Genomic DNA, 18,846 nt, shown 5'->3' on the forward strand with positions numbered 1-18,846 from the left:
GGTGGACATGTACATAGTTACTACAGAGGGACACAAAGCAGGTGGTTTTGTGCAGTGGTGTGCATGAAAAGAAACACTTGAATACGTGCAGATTGAGTGAAGGTGATGCCGTATAACATGGAATATATAGGGGGCAGCTTATATTTGTTTGCTAACAGTTTCACGTGTGCAGTTACAGATACACAATGAAAAGACTTTCATAATTCTGGGGAAATAGACTGAAAAGCCCTCTTGGGTGCTGTGTGTCTTTAGAGCTTTATTTTCTGTGTCTGATTGTGTAACACAGTCAAGTGTCCCCTTTTTAAAAGACCTTTCAGAGAAATGCTGATGGATTGAGAAATGTGAAAGGTACTGCTTCTGCTTCCAAGAGATACTTTACAGTTTTGCACTGCTGAATCAAAACAATAAAATTATTTAATGTAAAATATACAGGCCAGCCAGAGCCTGCTGAAAATAAATTCCTGCATTTTTAAAAGTACAAATCCATTATTTAATAATAATGCAATAAGGTATTTTACTGGGATTAGCTGGAGGAGTCTTTTTTTGTTGTTGTTGTTTTTAAGATAAAAAAAAATCAAGCATGGTTTTTGTTCACTTTAAGGGCTTTTTAACACCATAAAATCCCTTAAACCATTCATACAATCTAGTGAAAATACATTAACATGTTACAGTCCACTGTTTTGTCTTGTTTCATCACTGTTTGAGGTGAATCCCTGATTTGGAATCCAAATTAAGTAATTAAATTAATACATGCGATGCTATTTTGTAAATTTTAAGGCATTTCAACCGTGGTAGACCCCTGAAACTGAACACTGAAACACACAAAAGAGAAATTTACAAAGTGTATAGATTAAAACAGAAACAGCGAATTTAAGTTGTTAGACCTACGAAGGTGAGCTGACGAGTAAGGGTGGAGTAGTTCAGTGACATAAGCGGGATCCTGAATGTGCAATGCTCTGCAAGTAAGAGTGAGAATTTTAAACTGTATCCTCAATGAAACAAGGAGCCAATGAAGAGATTTATGTATGGGGGTAATATGAGACCTTCTATTTGACCTATTCCACTATATATTCCACTGATTCCAAAAGAGTGGGTTGCAATCCACTGGTAGACTGTCAAGGAGCTACAGGTGGGCCTTGTGAGGTCATGAAAAATAAATAAAATGTCTTTAAATGTAAGCTTTGTAAATTACCATAAAATACTCACTGGGCAGTTCACCTTATTTGACCTGTCACATTAACACAAGAACATATCTTATATTTCATTACTGGTATGATTTGTCTCCTGTGTTGATCCGAGTTATAATTAGCAATTTAGCTGAGCTGCAGAAAATTTTTAGATTTACAATTGGGCTGTGGCATTCTTATGTTTAGGAATGGCTGGTATATTCCATTACAGTAACCTTAATATATAATAATCTATTAGTTGAGCCATTGATTAAGCCCAAATCTGAAGTATAAATACTCAAAAAATGCTCAATATTAAATTTCACCTTAAAACATTTTAGATCAAAATCTGAATGATCCCAATCAAATAAATTAAATCAATGTTCTGAGGTAAAATAACAATCTATTAGAATCATCACCTGAAAGAATTTTAGACAAAATCAGATGATCTCACTAATAAATTCTGCTCTAACCCACCCTCTGTTTGTTGATTCAACATTTCATTATTAAACTGATGCATGAAGTGCCTTTTTTACCAGGTTGAATAATGCTTTTGTCATACCAACTCATTAAAAATAGTCTCATTTTGAATTTATTCTTCACAAGAAGCAAATGAAGGTTCACTGGCGTTTACATTGACCATGTGATCACAGCTTCCTGCCGGTGGTCTTTGTTGCATGTTGCGCCCCCCCTCTTTCTGTCTCTGCTCATTTCCTGTCTCTTCTCTTCAACCCAATATCAAAATAAAGTCAAACATGCCCCAAAAATAAACAAGAGACATCCGATCTACAATTGAACAAACCTTTATTTATGGACAGCCATTCCATATTATATCAAGAAGATATGCAAACACACATATACACACATGGAAAGTGGTTTGAATCAGTCCGATGTTTAAAAGGCAGGCGGTTACAGCAGAGAAAATTAACAGTTAATTACAAAAACACTTTTTTATTGCTCTTTACAGCAACATTTAACTTCAACCTTCACCTGGATCATTAGAATAATACACTTAAGGAGCGTTAATACTATTTACACTCAGAATTTATTTACATCGGCAAAGCCTGAGAGGGGACACAAAAAGATTCATCTACATTCTCATAGTGCTTGACAGTCGAACAATACTCCATTCTCATTACAGGGGATCGTGGAAGATTAATTAAACTTTCAGTCTGTGAGGGAGGCCATGTACAGTTATCACATCCAACACCCGTTTTATCAGAAGACCTGAGCCAAAAAACATACAGACCACAAACAAAAGAGAACACGATTCCAATTGAAAGACTTACAGATAATAGAGAAATAGTATTATAAGTTGAATAACCAATCTCCCACATCACTAGGACATAAACTGAAATTATTACAACACTCTTGTCTGGCTTCACTTGAGCGTTTTAAGTTGTAAAAATCAAAGCACTTCCGAGTTTATTTTCTTAGAAAATCACCACCATCCATTAAAAAAAAAAGAGCTTTCCGCACATCCTTGCAGTATGTGCTTTGAAATGACGGCTCTGTACTCTGTCAAAATAGCTGTGGCGGCACGGCTTCTTGCGTCTCGTAAAATGAAATACGAGGAGACCAGCTATCAGCACGACTACTCAAAACAGCACAGGCAAGCTTATTAATAAGACACCGTTACAAGAGTCCTTTTACTTTTCATATTTTCATTTTTTTCTGTACATGATAAAAGAAGGCTGTGTCTTTTCGTTCGCACTCTGACAATCACACACACACACACACAAACACACTTGAATGAAACCAGAGAAGGAAAAAAAAAAAAAAAAAGCAGAGCATCAACACTGCTGTCTTTACTTTTGCTGTGCAAGTGAATACTTGTGAAGTAAATACTGTAAGACTCTCATTTTACACAGTCGTCCAATGAAACTGTAGAACTACCCATTCAGTAAGAAATGAAATCTGTTTTCACATGCAGCGGTTAGAAAATACAGTCATTAAAGTGAGCCACTTTAAAGCCGTCACTGTTGATTTTAGTATCAAAAACACAGTGAACCCTAAAGGTGATGTGTTTGTCTCTCAGTAAGAAAGCAAGTGAGAATGAGGGTCCAAAGTCTGAGCTGTTTTCACACTCCTGGTGCTGTAATACCTCACCAAAAGTTTCCAGTGTGGTCTAAACAGAAACAGTGTTTTTTATTTGATGATTGTAAATGTGTAACCGGAGCTGCTGCTGGGTTTTACAGTGTCTACACCACCCCTTCGATGAAGCTGGTGTCCAGGTGAACGATAAGCATCCTCAGGAAGGACATCTCCTTGCGCGTGTTCTCGAAGATGATCCGCGGGTCATCGGATTGGCATCGAAGGCAGTTGGGGGCCATCACCATGGCCAGGTTGTTCACGTCCATCTTGGTTATCGCCACGTTGGATGGCTGAGCAAACACCTGGAGATAAAGAGGGGGCAGGAAGTGAGTGATGAGTAACACTGAGTTTGCAGACTGACCTTTGACCTACAGCGAGAAACACATGAGTCACACACATTTTAACGGGTTTGTACGGCTTGAAACGGTTTGAAAATCAAGACTCTTGAAGCCTTTATCATCTTCTAAACTCTTACAATACATGGACAAATTCATTTATACCAACAGTAATCAATGCATATGCCACTTTGTTTATTTTACCAGCTGCTTATATTAATTTTGATTGAATGTTCTGATCAATTTCCGGAGTAAATAGATCAAGATTTTATCTAGCTATGAGTGACAAATATGATGAAGGGCTGTTTCATTTAAAATATAAGATTACATTAAAAATTCTTGGTTTACATGAGTGATTGTGTCAATGAAACATCAGATTATGTATTTAAATTAGTGTGAATATTCATGTACAGCAGTCTAAATTGGTCTGTTTTAAATCATAGTTTAATTTGAGTTTTGAACAATTGTGAGGTTTAGTTTGACTTTTTTGTAGATGCGATACATTTTTGACGGCATCACTTTAATTTCTCAACAAGAACTGCATGCAGAAGATAGTGTGTATTAAATAATAAAAACATTCATATTTCAAGAAATATGAGTGGCCACATAACAGTGGAACGGCGGACATCTGACAAATTTTGTTGAAATTCAATACACTGAGTAAATAAATTCAATAACAACTGACATTTTAAGTAAGTAAAACTGTAAAAAAATTGTTTAAAGTCAGTAAAAATAACAACACAAACACACAGGAAAATCTAATTATTTCAAAACACCTCACAAACTTAAGATAAAGTCTTAGCTAATTCAAGAGTTTTGGTTCTTAAGCTGAATCTGATAATACAAATAAAGGTCAACATGGCCCTTATTAATTAAAATAAACTACAGAAGGAGCTACAAGAAAATGACGGGGACAAAAACTTGCACAGATATCGTCATAAGGTTCAGATACGCTGCGGTAAGAGTTGTGTGAGGGGATTATGAATCTTTGTCAACATGTGCGTTACCTGCAGGAAGTGGATGAAGTAGCAGAGCACCAGCCTGTTGAGCTCAGGCAAAGACTGGACCACAGCGATGGCCGCCACCGGGTCGTCACAGTTACTGACACACTGTTTGTAGAAGTTCATCGGGATGAGAGGTTCCTCCAGCTCCCGATACCACAGCTTCATGAGAGAGGCTGAACCAAACAAACACACTCTTAGTGTTCATATTCACAGCAAACATACAATTCCTGTTGGCAGGACATACATGAGGTTATAGAGCGTGTATTTGATAATAAGATTCTATGATATATATATATAGACTCTGGCCAATTAGAAAACTACAACAACAAAATGTCTGTATCGCCGATGTTACAAGACTTGATTGAAATTATGAAGGATATTCATGTTAGGGCTGCAACAAATGATTATTTTCATTATTGATTAATCAGTCGATTGTTTTCTTGATTAATCAATTGGTTGTGTGGTCAGAAAATGGTGAAAAAACATGTCAGTCAGATCCCAAGGTGGCATCTTCATATGTCATGTTTTTGTTTTTTTTGACCACAAGCCAAAGATATTAATTGTACTGACAAACAGGAGTAAAGAAACCAGAAAATAGTCATGTTCGAGAAGCTGCAATCAGAGAATTTTGGCTTTTTTTCTTAAAAAATTACTCAGAATGATTAATCGATTATCAAAATAGTTGGTGATTAATAGCTGACAAGTAATGGAGTAATCGCTACAGGTTGTAAATGTGCAATTAACCTTTTATAAAACTGTCAGTAAGCAGTCATACTGGGTCAAACAGATTCAATAATTTAGTGCCACTGAACCCAGTTGTTTTATCTTATTTTTTAGGCTATAAATAATGCACTAAATAATTTTCCAACCATTGTTTTCTAAAGGAAATCAATAAATGTAAAGTTTTTTGTGCTGTAAACAAGTTGTCTTTATTCCTGTCTGTGCCCATCATCTCCCCACTTGTTTTTTTCTTTCCTTTAGGTTCCTTTTGTATTGTTTACTTGTTTCTTTCTTTCTTTCTTTTTATTTGTTTCTTTTTCTTTTTTACAGCTTGTGCTTTTATATTTACACATATGTATATATGAACGTGTAATGATGAGAAAAGTCTATGAGATTCCCTCAACAAAAACTATTAATTTCATACATACATACATGCCAACATGCAACAAGGAAATAGATCCTTCCTTACCTGGGACATTGGCGTCAGAGAGATTCTCTGGGATCCTCCACTGGTCTACCTGGAGCTTCAGTGCGTTCACTTCATCTATGTCTCCGGGCACTCTGAAAATAAAAACACATCGGCACATCAGTTACACTCTGTGGCCACAAGAGGGACCTCTGTCTCTATCATTTCAGAGTCTCCATGCCCTGTGGCAAAATGCATTACTCATGCACACCCAATTGGCTGCAAATGTGGCCTGGTGGCTGAAAGTACCCTGCTCTTTGTTTGCAGGACTTCTTTGAAACAAAACAAAAACAGAACAAGCATAATATAACTAAACAACGCTCTGTTCAAGGTCAGGAAAGTCCCCATGTAGGAATTTCACGTTTTCTAAGCAAGTCAAGATGTTAGAGAATTAAATTTACTGGAGAAACCCCTACACAAACACACACTTGTGAAGCTCCCACGTGCTTGTAAGCTTTAGCAGTAATGTAAACACATATTATGAAGTATCAGATTAAACAGCGCTGGTCTCAGGAGCAGAGCAGGGCTGTGTTTGTTCTGCTGTCTGTTGTGTGTACTGTACACAGGGAGAGCCTACTTTGAAATACAGGGATACAGAAGACCACACACATTTGTTTATACAGAGTATACATAAAATAAAGCACACACACACACAGAAACATATAGTACATAAGATCCCCTTCTAATTTCCTAAACTTCTCTCACAGATCTCAAGTTGAGGCATGTAACAGGCTGATTTACCTGAAGATGCCCTCTGTCTGAGCACCGCCCAGAGCCAGAACATACTGGGAAAGCTGAACCTGCACCCAGGGCAGCTTCCTGTCTGGGAAAAGCTCGCTCTGCCTCTCCATCACCTCCTCCAGAGAGCTGCCGAACAGGGAAGGAGTGATGATGGCCCGCCTGCTGTGGTCAATCTCCTCCAAGGTGGGCTTACGTAGACCCTGGAGAGGTGAGAGGTGAGGACAGACAGAAGAAGATTTACTACCTGCGTAAGTCAGAGACTATGATACTAATCACGGCTGTGTCTGCAGCTGCTCTACTATGACTGGGTCTGTGTTTATGTCTCTACCTGTGACTGTGTGCCTGTAATTATGTCTGTCGCTTTGACGGTATCTAGTATGACTCAGAGCCGAATCACAACTCTGAAACTGGTAGTCCTATTTTTATCGCGTGAAAGTGACATATTTTTGAGGGCATTTAAATGCAATATCTAAAGCTTAAAGGGACAGTTAAGATGATTTGAAGCGAGGTCGCATGAGGTACTTGTCAACTGTCAGTGTATTGCTATAGCAGATGCCAGTTGGCACAGCGCCTGTTAGGAGAGGCAGATAGGGGCACTAGCATGGAAGCAAAGTAATGCACTGCTGTGGGTCAGCAGCAAAACATATTTTAGCACTTAGAAATGTTCTACCTAAAAAAAAAAAAATCACAAATCAATATCATATAAGCCAACCACCAAACTCCACAGGTGAAATTTGTAATTTTACCTTGCAGAACACAGGAGTTTCTGGTCTAACGCTGCCTTGATTTGTTTGTTTGGTGAATCCAAACTATCATTTTAAAACACAAAAGTCACACAACAACACAAACAAATTAACCAGTCGAAGGTGCGGTAGAGCAGCAACTCCTGTGTTCTTCAAGGTAAAATTACCAATTTCAACCATGTAGTTTGGTTGGTTTGAAGAGTGACATTTGGCTTTTATAATGGCAGTTTCCTCCCAAAAAATCTGTGTGATGGCAAAGTAAAGTGATGAAAATATTCCAAATATAGTGTACGCACAAATGATATTAATCTTTTTATGTGAATTTTTACCTTTTGTTGCTGACCCTGTCCACAGCAGTTCAATGCTTAGCTTCAATGCTGGTGCCCCCATCTGTTTCTCTTAACTGGGGGAGTGCTGACTGCCATCTACTGTAGGTAATGCACTGATCATTGACAAGTACCTCATATAACCTCACATCAAATAATCTGAATGACCCCTTTAACTCCTCTTTTTTATTCTCCTAGCTTACCTTTTTGCCTCCAGTGATGGCCACTTTCTGCAGTTTCCGATGACAGAACTTGGCATATGTGCTGATAGGCAGACCTGTGGGTTGACACAAGAAGCAAATTCAGATAAAATGAAAACAAACTCCACAAGAGACAATGTGCACACTCTTATTTTGACCTAAAAGACCCTCAGTAAAACCCTTAAGCACCAGGCATTACTAAGCACACAGAATATTAAATGATTTAAATTCTTTCCCACAAACAGGATAAACAGTGTTTTTTTTCCCACAGATGTCACATAGCATATGAGAGGCAGGCAGTGGTAATTGGAGAGACATGTTGACGGTGCGATTCTGGCATATGGGGATTAGAGCAGGCCCGGCTAAACTGTCAGGCTGAGGGAAGATTTACTGCTGCTGAACAAAAGCTTTGGAGATAGGATCCGGCCTACACATCCAACGTTCAGGTGATTCATCAGTGTGTTCTCAGACATAAAGGGCTCAGAAGAAAATGAGAAACACAGAGGCTCCCTGTCTGCTACCTGCAGTAAGTAGCTAGCGTAGGGGCCCAGATCTATTTTGGATGTGAACTGCAATAGAGCAACAGTGTCGTTTTCTGATGCACTTCAAGAGACAAAGAAGAACCTGATCTGTGCCTAAAAAGTCAAAGATTCTTTAAACCTCTAGTTCTCAAACAAAAATCCAACAGAAACCCTTGATTTTTGGGTCACCATGCGCACTCATGGACGTAAATCATTCCCCTCTGTCATTGCTGTGGTAACTCGGGTTTACAGCAAACACTGAGCTCTCATGGGGGCTATTCCTGTTCCCAGAATCTCCACTGTATCAGCTACCAGAACCGGGGCCAGATGGACCAACCCACTGGTGGGATTTAAAAAAGTAACAAACACTTCCCAGCACGTTCCCTACAGTGAAAGCCCCCAGATTTATAGCAAACAGGTGACTCCCATACACGCTCACACAACTGATGCTAATCTGACCAAGTTCGACTATAATTATGTCTAATTAGAGAGATCATACCAATAATTTGCCCTTGATCTTGGCAAAGACAAGCTATTTTTCCCAAGGCTCCCAACATAGAAGCTATGCACTTAACTTGTAGAAAAGCAAGAGTGCAGAGCCCCTGTGCAGCACTGAGAAAGGATTTAAACACTATGGTGGTGGTCTATATTTACATCAGGTTTGATGGCATGAAAACAACAACAACCAGGCAACCAAAGCCCAGGAGAAATACGAGCTCATTAGCAGCTTGAGTGTACTGTTCCCTGCTGACACCTGTCTTTGCGAGGGTTGAAGCTAAACTTGACAACCTACAAACACTTGACTTGTATACAGACTAGGTGGCACCAACAACAATGTATGTAATCAAAGATTACTTCTGATCAGAGTTTAGCAAACCTAGCTTTTAAAATGAGTAAAGTTTTATCAGTTTTAAAGTTAAGGAGAACTCTGTCGCACAATTAAAAACTAATCTCTGTTTAGTAAATCCAAGTTTAATGGTGTAAACTGAAATAAAATAGAAGCCAGAGTGGAATTAAATTTAATCCAGGTTTAAAGTCAAAACTAAACTGAGCTTCAAATGGAGGTTTAAGTCTAATCTTTCAAATTTTTAAGCTAATTTTAAAGTGTGGTGCCATATAATTAAGACATGATTCAACTGAATTTAAAAAGGAGTCCTTGTTGGAGGTTTCTTTTTAATTACACTGCTGATTACTGTTGCTTCTTATATTTATATGTATGTGGATATATTCCCATACGCATATTCACATCCTTGTGTACATAATAGTCCTGTTTAGTTGTTGCCTTTATTATTTCAGCTTTGTTGTCCTTGTTGTCAGTCTTGTCTATTCTATTCCTGTGCGAGTACATAGAGAGCACTGAAAAAACAGTCAAATTCCTTGTATGTGTACACATACTTGGCTAATAAATGTGATTCTGACAATAAAAACACAGACACTGAAGGATGTTGAGGAGACAACTTCAGCCTCGTCTTGATTATTATTTATGGGACAAATCTACAGTAATCCAAGTGCTGACTGAAACTAACACACCCCCGGGCCCCAAGCCTCAAGAAGTCTGTTTCCAAGCCCTGACCAGGCCTGACAAGAGGCCTCCAGTTCCCACATGCGACTCCTACTCCTGCTGCTCACAGCTGCTTGTTGCTCTGGTCAGACATCCATCAGGAAAACAGCAGCTCTCATTATGCTGTTTTGTGCATGTGACTCTTTTTTTTTTCTTGTTGGCTTTCATCAAGATTCTTCTCTTCTGAGGGTTAGTCAGAAACGTTCAGTAGACTTTCTCTCTGACCTCTTAGTCAGTTGGAGTTTTTCCAGCATAAAGCACCGAGTCTGAGTCACTGAAGTACAATGTGTGAGGCCACTGCTGTGGTGTCTGCAGCAAGATGGTTGGGTTCCTCTCTGGCGACATCATCATCAGAGCAGGCACTGTGGGCTGCTCTAATGAGGGCACGTGCCAATGAGTAGGTATCCCCTTAAATGGCTGTTTGACATGCAAGTGGCGAGAGGGAGACCGCTAATGTGATTCACAGTGTGGTCCATTGTGTGTGTAAAGAACTCTCTGCAGTTCTCATCCTACATATTTTTTCCAACTCAATTTTCTGTGAAACCCATTCATTGTGTCTGCAAGTACATCAGCGTGTACTCATCTGACAAACTGCACGGTGCTGAACTTTCCATCCGATTCAGACTTGTCACTCTACAGGGAGCGATATGTTAGATTTGTAATGGCTTGCATTGCTTAGAGGCTCCAGACAGCCTTTGATGAAAGCAGAAAAACATGTTTAGGATTCCCTCCCCTACCTGCTGTACTTTGTGCTCTGTCAAATAGATAAGCTTGTACAAATGGGAATTACTGAGGACCCAATGTTCCTAAAGTGATTTTTGGACTGAAGCGCATGTAAATGAACCTAAGGACTTACCTTCTTCCTCATCTGTATTCTGTTTCCGCTTCTTTCTGGACTTTGAATTCTTCTTCAGCTTCAGTTCCTGCTGTTCCAATATGAACTGAGTCACTATGAAACAGAAGATAACAAAGGTCAAATTTCTGATGGTAAGTTAGGTGAATACAGACGGCAATATGATTACTGGGCCCATAAAAGACAATACAGTCCTTTCTGTCATGATTACACTGACTAAATTACATTTAAAATTACATTTGATGTTGGGCTGTATGAGATACTTATTGATAGTCACTGTACAGTAGATGACATTGACAGAGAGGGGCACCAACACAGTAGCTAAGCAATGTACTGCTGTAAACAGGGTCAGAAACAAAGGTTTTTGTCACTTTTAAAAAAGTCAAAAAAAAAAAAAAAAAAAAAAAAAAACAGTTTAAATGTATACTAATTTTTTAATATTTTCACAAGTTAACTTTGCTGTCAAGAAGCCTTTTCTGACAGGAAACCACTGTTATATAAACCATATATCACTCTACCCAGCCCAACCAAACTCCAAACAGGAACACTGGCAGTTGATGGTCTACTGCTGCTTCAGTCTGTTAGTCTGGTTGTGTTTTGTTGTGACTGTGGTGAAACTGAACTAATGTTTTAAAATCACTCAAGTCACACAATAACTCAAACAAACTAACCAACAGAGGCAGCAGTAGAGCAGCACCTCCCATGTTCTGTGAGACAAAATTGCTGATTTCACCCATGGAGTTTGTTTGGCGAGAGCAATATTTGGCTCGTATAACGGCAGATTCCCATTAGAAAAAGGTGAAGGTGAAGGTAAAGTTAGAAATGCAAAGAAGAAAATGTTTATTATTATTAAGTTTATTTAAAACAGAGACATCTCTCTGTCCTACATCTACACTGCTGACGATCACACAACACAGGGAGGTACAAAAGAAAGAAAGGTGACCCACCCTGTTCCTCACTCTGAGACTCACATTTCTTGTCGCTGGTGGGCTCCGTGTGTCTCTGGATGTAGCCCTCCAGGTAGCAGCGGAACTTGGGAGAGGGGGCGAAGAACGCCAGGCTTACAGCCATCAGCTCCCAACCTGCCGCCAAACTCCTTGGACTGGCATTGCCTGTTGTCTGCCTCACCAGCTGCACGTACAGCTCGTCCCGCAGCCCTGGCATGTCCCAGCACTTGGTGACAATGAGCAGGGCGCAGTGACGGCGGTCCAGACGCGAAGGCCTGTCTCCCATGTAGGCCTGCACCAGCTTGAACATCTCACAGGCCTCTTTCCTGACAGCGCGGTTGCTGGTGACGAGCATGGGCTTTTTGATGGAGCCACGGTTCCACGACAGCATGTTGGCGATGGAGACGCGACGGCGGAACAGGCCTTGTGTGTGCATGTTGAGGTGCTTGCTGGCCCAGTCCTCCATGCCCATGGCAGGAGGTGGGGGCTGCCTCAGTGTGGCATAGGAGAGCTGGTAGGAGGATCCTCGTGCTCTGTCTCCTGACCCATCACTCCCCTCTCTGTTGTCATGGTTGGTGGGGCGGTGGGGTCCCAGGGAAGCTGTCCGCCCGTCCACCATGCCTTTCTTTCTGCTCTCCAACTGAGCCTGCAGCTCGAGGGTGCCCACCTGCAGGGGGACAAGAGGTGGACATGAGATAGAGAAGAGGTGGAGGGAGGGTAGAAGAAGAAGAAACAGAGTGAGGTAAAACTGTGTGTGTGCAGCTGCAGAGCTTTCACTGTGTCACACCAGCAGCTGGGCTGCCTTGTGCCTACCATCGCTGCTCTGCAGTGCTGGGGCTCGAGGGGGAATTGTTGCAGGATCGGCACATTAATTTCGTAATGCCAGAAAAGAATTGTACCAGAAATAAATCTCCCCAAATCTCCATGAACCCTGGTCTCACGAGCAGGTGACCAGATACCTCTGTCCCTTCCCACAGCAGGCTCACCTTTACCCTGCAAAGCCAAAGCTAAGCACTACACAAGACCTTCCTGTGATCCCTGCGGTGTTCTTTATGACTGTAAGGAGCACCTCACGTCCCTTAATAGAAAAGGCCAGTAACCCATATAGCTCCTCAAACAGCCAGGAACAACATAAAACCTGAGCCAGAAATCAAAGCTCAAATTTACTAATGGAACATAAAATGCACTGACATGTCTTTTCAATGAGATCCTGATGTAATTCGGAGTTGATGAGTGCCAGACAAGCTGGACTTTAGATTTTGGTTTTTCAATCAAATGGAGCACATCTGAGGTTCGGCATTGGCAGAGCCTGTATGGCTGTACAGAGTTGATGTCTTTTTTAAAAGTGGGTGACATGGAGGTCAACTCTAGAAGATCAAATGCAACGAAGCACGTGCTTAAGTATTAGAGAATGGGACATGTGCTGTACAATTTCTACTTTCAGTAAATTACACTGTTTCACAGATAGCTTACAGATGCACAAAGACGATGGATCGAGGCACAAGAGTGAAACAGTGGAAAATGGTCTCAGCTTATAAAAACATTAATTATTCATGGTCTTTGTGGAAATGGTCAGAGTTTCAGAAGTTCAAAGGTCTTTCAGCGAGAACAAAATGTTCAAATATAGAAAATGTGGAGCTGTTCATACATAGCAGGCCATAATCTGTGAGTGTGTGTGAGTGATATAACAGCAGGTCTGAAGAACATTCCAGGACAGACTTAGGGGGCCCGCTCAGTGCTCCTTGGCTGTTGTCTAACATGCAAAAGCTACAGTGGTACCAATAAGCCTCAGTACCAGCCTGCCTCCCTTTCCTCCTCCTCTTCCTCATCTCCCTGCCAAGCCTTGGCCATATGGGCCACAGCGGCCCTCCTTCCTGACCAGGGGAAGCCATGTCCTGAATCTCTCTACTCTGGCATGGGCCCAGACGCCCAAACACAGAGCTGGCATATGAGTATACAGTACCTGCCGAGCAGGGCAGATGGACGGTGGTAAGATGATGACAGGTAATGCTGGGACTGTGGCCATTATCGTCAGTGGTGCCCAGCCTGCCCACTGCTTAATGTCCTGGGGACATTTCAGCACTAAATATTGGAATGTAAGACGCATAGCTCACAAAATGCTCCATGTTCTTTTCAAGAGACAGATTAGCCTTACTGTTTTCATCCCAGAGCTCCCAGTTGAATAAAACATTCATTATTAAGCCAAGTTTGTCTTTTTCAACTGCACATCGATGTGTCAACGCACAATAAACAATAAAGAAACTGTTTGCAGTAGCAGATTTTTAAAAATGGTGGCTAAAATAAAATGCTGCATGTTCTCAACTAATCAGAAACGTTCAGTGCTGTAAGCCCCACCCACAAAGTTTCTGTAATTTTGGAAAGTACGGGAATAAAATCATGTCCCTGGAACTTAATTTAGACCCTGGTCCCTATGCTGGAAATGCACTAAGTTATCCCAAAGGTTCCTGGTCTCTGGGAAAAGTTCTTGTGGTGGAAAAGCAGCTTTAGTTGCAGAGGTGCTAAGGCACCACATCCGAAAACAACACTATAATAGATGGAGGTTAGGCGTGTGATTTTATTGCAAGAGGGGATTTGGAGATTAGAAGAAGCAGATCTTGGAAGTGGCTCCACATGCTTCTACTTATATAACTGTTTTTGAGAAGTCAAATAGTTCTTTCATCTTCGATCATGCGCAACTTTTGTAAGGACCCTTGGCATCAAGATAAGCCATCATAGCGGCTTCTCCACATGTCTCTTTGTATTTTAGCCCCCCGCAAAGTCAAAATATAATCAAATCTGATGTGCTGAGTTGGGTTTGTAAAAATCTGATCTGCAGCAGTAGTCAAGAGGAATATTTCTGCTCAGTTTAACAATCTGTCCATTCTCCCACTTACATCTCTCTGAGGACGAGACACACTAAACAATACAAGCAGCAGCTAAAAATTCCCACAATACGCAGATGCTTTATTCAGGCATGACTTGGCCTCGTTTGACACAGTGAGACTGAATTTTTCTCTAATCTGATAGTGAATCTGGAGAGACATCAGTAATCAGAGCATTTCCAGACCAAATAAAAGCTGAATCTAAGCAAACCTGCTGAGATAAATGGACCACACAATAACACAGACAGAGCTGAGCTCTTAATCACACAGGAAAGTTTCATAATATTGGATTAACTAAGATGTCTTCTCTTACAATGTCTGTTTATGTTATTATCGACAATTTAACTTCTTGTTATTTGACTAACACACACTAGAAGCTGCATTAGACTATCATGCTATCTATCACTATCACTTTGGCATACAGGGTTGTCAAAATTCTATTATAATCCAGTTTTACCCATCATTTTAATTTTCATTTTTTTTAATGATAATGAGACTTAGCCTACTAATAACATTACATTTTCAGATGACCATGCAGCCACTTTCATGTCAACAGTGTTGCCAACTTCCACACTAGATTTAGTGACTTTTCAGATCCCCTTTTCAGATCCTTGTTTCAAAAACCGACTGAGACTATCAGGGAAAAGGCAAGATATATTTTCTAAGTTAATTTGATCATCTCCCTCTGTTTGTGGATTTTTTAAATAAAAACTTTAACTTCAAATATATGATATCCCTGTACTGAGTTTGTGATTATTTAGCAAAAGATTTATCTTTTATTGTATATGGCTTAAAGGACCAGTATGTAGGATTTAGTGTCATATAGCAGTGAAGCTGCCTTACCCTCTCATTCCAAGCATGCAGGAGAACCTACGCCTACGGTGGCTGCAAAACATGCAAAAAACACGAAAGGACCTTTCCAGAGTCTGTGTTTAGTCTGTGCATTCTGGGCTACCGCTACTGTCTTACACACAGGACCTTTAAGGTGATCTCTCCCTCTCTCATTACGATAGATCGCCCTCAGTATTCTACTCTGTCAAAATGATGGATGGCTTAAAAACAATCATCCCATGACAGAATGTACTGGGTTAATACGACTACTGACTACATCCACATCCACACATACACACACACACACACACACACACACACACACACACACACACACACACACACAGACATACACACAAAATAGTGGGTGGGGTTACCTGGGAGGGCGGTCCTGGGGTCTCGGGCGAGGACAGGCTGGCCTGGCTGTTCACACTCATCTCCAAGGTGTCCACCTTTTCATAGGTCCTTTTCTGCCTCCCGGGTATCTCCAACGGTGTCAGGGCAGGGTTGCCATGGTTACCTGCCCTACTCAGTGACCGGGGGGTGAGGTCCTCTCGTGATGAGCACCTGCCAACTGACCCCCCTCCACCTCCACCATACCACCTGAGAGAGTCCGCAGGGGAGCGTGTCCGAGGTATGACCACCCTCTCCCCCATCTCCGGATCCAGCCCCGCTCTCACCTCCCGCATGGTGTTTGAACGACTCACCACCTCCCTCATCTCAGCCATCAGCCTCTCATTGAGGGCGCACAGCTCCCCGCTGCTGCCCACCGACCCTGGCCTGCCTCCCGCACCACCACCGGCTCCCACCCTCCTCCTGCTCTTCCTTCTCAGACTTGGTGAGGGCCCGGTAGAATAACCAGAGTCCTGATAGTTTGCTGTGGCCTGAGGGGTGGACGATGAGGGGAAGTCCTGCGACGCCTGGCTGCTCTGTCTGCTGTGTCGTGCCTCCATAGCGCGCTGGACGGTAGCCTCGAGGACCCGCCAGGTTTGTTTCTTATCCAGTGTACTTGGGCCTGGGGTCCCTGGCTCTCTGTCCCTCAACTGGCCCCGAGTCTGGGGCAGAGAATGAGCCTGAGCCTGCGGATGTGGGTGAGGCTGGGTCAGGACAGGATCCTGCCTGGAGGTAGGGGAAGGGGTGCGTGTGGGTACAGGAGAGCCAGAGAGGAGCCCCTGTTTGGGGTCCACGTTGACCATGTGCTTGATGCACTCCAGACCAGCTGGGCTGTAGTCCGAGGCAGAAGGATTCCTCCGGTGTCGGGACCCTGAGTGAGATGAACCAGGGTGCTGGAGGAGTCGGGGCTTTTGGAGGCTGTGGGTGGGTGTCAGGCGAGACAGAGGTTGTCCATTGTACAGGTGCGCCCCCTCCACCTCCATGTCTATTGGGGGTTCATCATATATGGGACAGTCTGAAACTGGCTCGTCATAGATTGGGGCAGTACAACCATACTGGGGAGAGACAGGCCGTGGTGTGCTTGTCTGTGACCGATGAAGAAGCGGACTGGGCTGGCTACCGTCTGATGTCACCAAACAGAAGCTGCCATTGCTGGCTTTCCTAAGGTGATGGGCCTGACGGGTGTCAGCTGCCATTTTGCCGGAGGGGGCAGTTTTATACCCCTGGGTAGAGCTTAAGTGACCTCCTTGGGCCTTGCTACTGGAGGGGTTCAGGGTGAAGGTGTTTGCTTTGCTGTGCTGAAGGTGCTGCTGCTGCTGCTGCAGGGCTGGGCTGGGCTGGTTACGGCTCATGCTGTTCACCTTCACCAACATGGCTGCCTTGGAACCGGGAGCAGGCTGCCATCTCTGAGAAGAATCCCTGAAAGAGAAAACAAAAGCACAATGAGATCCAACATACTAGCAACAAAGTATATATAAACTCTAAATAAACAACCAAAAGTAAACAGACAGTACCATAAATGCACTATCATCATATACAATCACACATAAACATGAAGCCATTCGCTATATATCATCTAATCTAAAACAATCCAAAGCTGACAGGGTTGGGAAAGTCAGCAGCAATCCACAAATTCCTCTCCAAACATTTCACTGACCTCCAAAGACTTTACTCCATTTTTAGTCTGGCAGTCAAAATAGCCTTGTCAAACCCATGAGACAATAACTCCAGTGTGTGCCTAAAAATACTGGGTGATTGAACACAACATATCTCACATCTCACTGAACCCTTTCACAGTTTCTCCAAACATGTGGGACTCAGAGGTTTTGAGAATATATATAGATCAGAGGTAGGCAAATATTTTTCACTGGGGGGGGGGGGGGGGGGGGATTGATCAGGCTGCTGTTGGCCAGTCATAAATGTGATATAAGATCCTAATGATGTTCAAATCTCTAACAGTGGAGTAGTCAGAAGTGATCTAAATAGGGCACAGCACCACCTAGATGTCTGAGAGCTAACAGCTAACTAACACAGTAAAACTTGAAGTTACAGTATGTCATGTTTGATCACTGACAATAACAGCAACAGTAGAAGATGGTATATATATATATATATATATATATATATATATATATATATATGTATATATATATATATATATATATATATATATATATATATATATATATATATATATATATATACATATATATAAAGGCCTACATATGAAGCACTTAAACTTGAATATCAAAACACATGCAGCTCATATAAATATTGTTACATTTCTGATATACTTCAGATTACTTTATCAGTTAAATTCATAACGACTGATTAATCGAACACCAATTAATTGTTATCATCCCTAATTGTACGTATTTCCGAAGTGTTGGAGTTTGCAGATATTTATGTCAAGGTAAGAACAGCTTGTTCAACAATATTTCTCAATCAGCAGACACAGAGCAGATTAGTAAGTTATCAAGTGACATTTATGATGAATTACATGACAAAGTTTTCACTGCCTACTCTGTGATGTTTGATGAAAGCAAAGACAAAAGTAACAATGCTCAGCCAGCCCATTTCATCAGGGGTACTAATGACCAATTCATAGTAACAGAAGAATTTCTGAGTTTGTGTTCAATGCATGGCTAACTAATGCATATAAAAATGTACAGAAACTGAAACTGTTTGCATTTTTTTGGTTAATGTGAAAATATGTTTATAATGGAAATCTCAAATTTATTCTCAGAAATATTGCATTTGAACATGGAAGTGGCCCCCCTATAAGATGACAATACCATCGGTGGCCCCTGGCCAATTTGAGTTTGAGACCCTGGAATAAAGTTTCAGTTAAAAAAGATAGAGTTAATTATCATTACCATGAACACAGCACTGATCCCTTTCAGAGAAAAGGCCTGATAACAGTTTAATATTAAGAAAAATGATATTGACTGTATAAACTTTTTTAGATTTTAACTATAATATTTCCAAGTGTCCTTGGCGGCCTTGTGGGCCACATGGACACATAGAACCTTTCAGTGGGCCTGATCCAGCTCCTGGGCCCTG

The 18,846-nt window shown here is 41.4% G+C and overlaps 1 protein-coding gene across 4 annotated transcripts in view; it reads right to left on the reverse strand.

Annotated features, from left to right (window-relative positions):
• Window positions 1-1,953: 1,953 nt before the first annotated feature.
• arhgap46a (Rho GTPase activating protein 46a) overlaps window positions 1,954-18,846 on the reverse strand; it is a 44,848-nt gene continuing 27,955 nt past the window's right edge. For 3 of the 4 annotated variants that reach the window (XM_084728495.1, XM_084728512.1, XM_084728520.1), the window contains 8 exons: window positions 15,768-17,202; window positions 11,678-12,344; window positions 10,734-10,826; window positions 7,799-7,872; window positions 6,527-6,726; window positions 5,789-5,880; window positions 4,603-4,772; window positions 1,954-3,562 (listed from right to left, as the gene is read on the reverse strand). In XM_084728495.1, the coding sequence (XP_084584621.1) occupies window positions 3,368-3,562; window positions 4,603-4,772; window positions 5,789-5,880; window positions 6,527-6,726; window positions 7,799-7,872; window positions 10,734-10,826; window positions 11,678-12,344; window positions 15,768-17,202 (2,926 nt within the window). In that variant the 3' untranslated portion in view covers window positions 1,954-3,367. The remainder of the gene's footprint in view (window positions 3,563-4,602; window positions 4,773-5,788; window positions 5,881-6,526; window positions 6,727-7,798; window positions 7,873-10,733; window positions 10,827-11,677; window positions 12,345-15,767; window positions 17,203-18,846) is intronic. The other variant, XM_084728503.1, reaches the window with a different exon arrangement.

Source organism: Lutjanus erythropterus, chromosome 2 (genome assembly GCF_056507025.1).
Source record: "Lutjanus erythropterus isolate fLutEry1 chromosome 2, fLutEry1.hap2, whole genome shotgun sequence".
In the NCBI taxonomy this organism is placed as follows: domain Eukaryota; kingdom Metazoa; phylum Chordata; class Actinopteri; order Lutjaniformes; family Lutjanidae; genus Lutjanus; species Lutjanus erythropterus.